This window comes from Raphanus sativus, unplaced genomic scaffold, assembly GCF_000801105.2.
Source record: "Raphanus sativus cultivar WK10039 unplaced genomic scaffold, ASM80110v3 Scaffold3053, whole genome shotgun sequence".
NCBI lineage: Eukaryota > Viridiplantae > Streptophyta > Magnoliopsida > Brassicales > Brassicaceae > Raphanus > Raphanus sativus.
In genome coordinates, this window is record NW_026618360.1 from 10,273 (window position 1) to 12,596 (window position 2,324).

Below are 2,324 nucleotides of genomic sequence, written 5' to 3' on the forward strand. Positions count from 1 at the left end.
AGAATCATAATAGCTTTGGTGGATGTGTCCGACGCCGAATCGGAGCTTCGGTTCTGTGCGCTCCAATTAGAAACAGCCACGTCGCTAATCAATTCACATCAAACGTACGGTACAGTGACACTCGTTTCGTAACGAGTCAGTCGCGCTATTCATTAGAAGCGGCGATTTAATAGTTATTTTTGTGACTGTTTTTAAAGATTGATTGATTCTGTAACCTTCCTTACCATTAAAACTCTTTCTTCTTTGAATGGAAAAAAATCTTTTTTTTTATATTGGTTCTTCATCAATGTTTCGTTGAAATCATGTCTGTTAAATTGTGTAGCTGAGTCCAGGGTCCTTTGAGCTGTTTTTCTAATATCAGAAAAGGTGATCCTACTCTCTCTCTTTCTAACCTGTTTTATTACGTTTCTCTGATATTAGGGTTATTAATACACTGTATATCGATCCAACAACCTGTGGAACCATACTCGTTTTGATATAATTTAAGATTGCAGAAACATTAAAAAATATTGATTTTTTTTTGAAGCTTTTGGTTATTGAAATTGGATTTTTAGGCAGGTGGAGTTTGATGAAAATGGAAGCTGTTGTTGCTGATCATAAACGCAATGGTCGAATGGAAACTAAACCGGAGAAGGAGAAACCGGTTAAGCCAACAAGTTTGAGCAGTAGTTCAGACGTAGAAGAAGAAGAAGAGAGGAGTGTGGGATCTCTGAAGCGAGTGTCTAACAAGAAACGGAAACGGTCTATTGCTGATGAAGGTAGAGTGGCTAAAACCAAATCTTCAAGAGAGAAGAGAGCTGCAAGGAAACGCAAAGAAAAAGGAAATGGTGATGATGAGGAGAAGAAACTGAAGCAGAGAAGGTCTGTGAAAAGAAGATCTAAAGCGAAGAAAGAAGACAAGGAACGTGAACAAGAACTGAAACTAGTTCCTTTCATCGAGCCAACGGGTTCATGTTCACATTCTGAGTCAGATTCTCATGTGAAAAACGATAACTTCAATGACTGCAGAAGCATGACAAGGAGTTTAAGGGTAATAACAACATTGTTCTTACATCATGTGATTCTTGTCTGAAAATCACTTTTTTTTTCTGTTTCTCCCTTACACAGGCGGATTTGGGAGAGCTAGCGATATGCCATCAATGCTTTAAAGGAGAAAAAAGATTTCTTTTCATCTGCACTTTCTGCGAAGAGAAAATTTATTGTTTCCCATGTATCAAGAAATGGTATCCTCATCTATCCCATGATGATGTCTTGGAGAAGTGTCCTTTCTGCCGTGGAACTTGCAACTGTGACGTATGTTTGCTGTCAAGTGGATTAATCGAGGTATGATAATTGTATTATAAACAAAAGATAGTATGTAGTTGTTCAAAAAAAAACAAAAACAAAAAGATAGTATGTTCTTTTCTTGGTATTAGGCCTCTCAATTTTTTTTTTTTATATGTATCTTCTTGTCTTGCAGATATCAAAGAGGAAGCTCGGTGATCACGAAAGATTCCATCATCTCCAGTACTTGATTGGATCAATGCTTCCTTTCCTGAAAAAGCTATGCAAAGCGCAAGAGGAAGAGATTGAAACCGAGGCAAAGATTCAAGGTATAAATATGGAGATCTTCTGCTACTATATGCTAAAACAAGACTATCTTTGATACAAGCTAACATGTTGTTATGTTTCTGTAGGACTAATGACTTCCCAAGTTGATATATCCGAGACTCTATGCTCAAATGAAGAAAGAGTCTTTTGGTATGTAACATCTTTTTTGATTTGTTGAAGAGTTACTATGTGACAATCTATATGTTAACTGAAGTTTATCATTTGTGGTGCAGTAACCACTGTGCAACCTCAATCGTTGACTTGCATCGAAGCTGTCCAAAATGCTCTTATGAACTCTGTCTCAGCTGTTGCCAAGAGATCCGTGGAGGGTTGTTTACAGAACGCCCTGAAATGAAGTTAGACTTCGTCTACAGAGGCAGCAGATATATACACGGTGAAGATGCAGAACCTAGCTCTTCCTCTGTTCTTGTTGATGAAGCTGAAGATAAACCGTCCATCAAGTGGTCTGCTGATGAAAATGGAAGCATAACGTGTGCTTCAAAAGAGCTTGGCGGTTGCGGTGACTGTGTTCTGGAGCTGAAACGTATCCTACCGTTAAATTGGATGTCAGATTTGGAGAAAAGGGCAGAGACGTTCTTAGCATCATGCAGCATCAATTCTCTGACAGTCTCAAACTGCAGATGTTCTTCTGATTTGGAGATGAGTACAATGAGGAAAGCAGCTTCCAGGAGCGGCTCCAACGACAACAACCTCTACTGTCCTGATTCTTTCGA

The 2,324-nt window shown here is 38.7% G+C and overlaps 1 protein-coding gene across 1 annotated transcript; it reads left to right on the forward strand.

The window, feature by feature from the left end:
* Nucleotides 1-214: 214 nt before the first annotated feature.
* LOC108836671 (lysine-specific demethylase JMJ26-like) lies at nucleotides 215-2,319 on the forward strand (the record flags this gene model as incomplete). The annotated part of the gene is made up of 6 exons (XM_018609797.2): nucleotides 215-366; nucleotides 559-1,030; nucleotides 1,108-1,323; nucleotides 1,460-1,592; nucleotides 1,677-1,740; nucleotides 1,824-2,319. Coding segments are annotated over exons 2-6 (1,371 nt in total), but the record flags the coding sequence as incomplete, so codon positions are not given.
* Nucleotides 2,320-2,324: the final 5 nt, after the last annotated feature.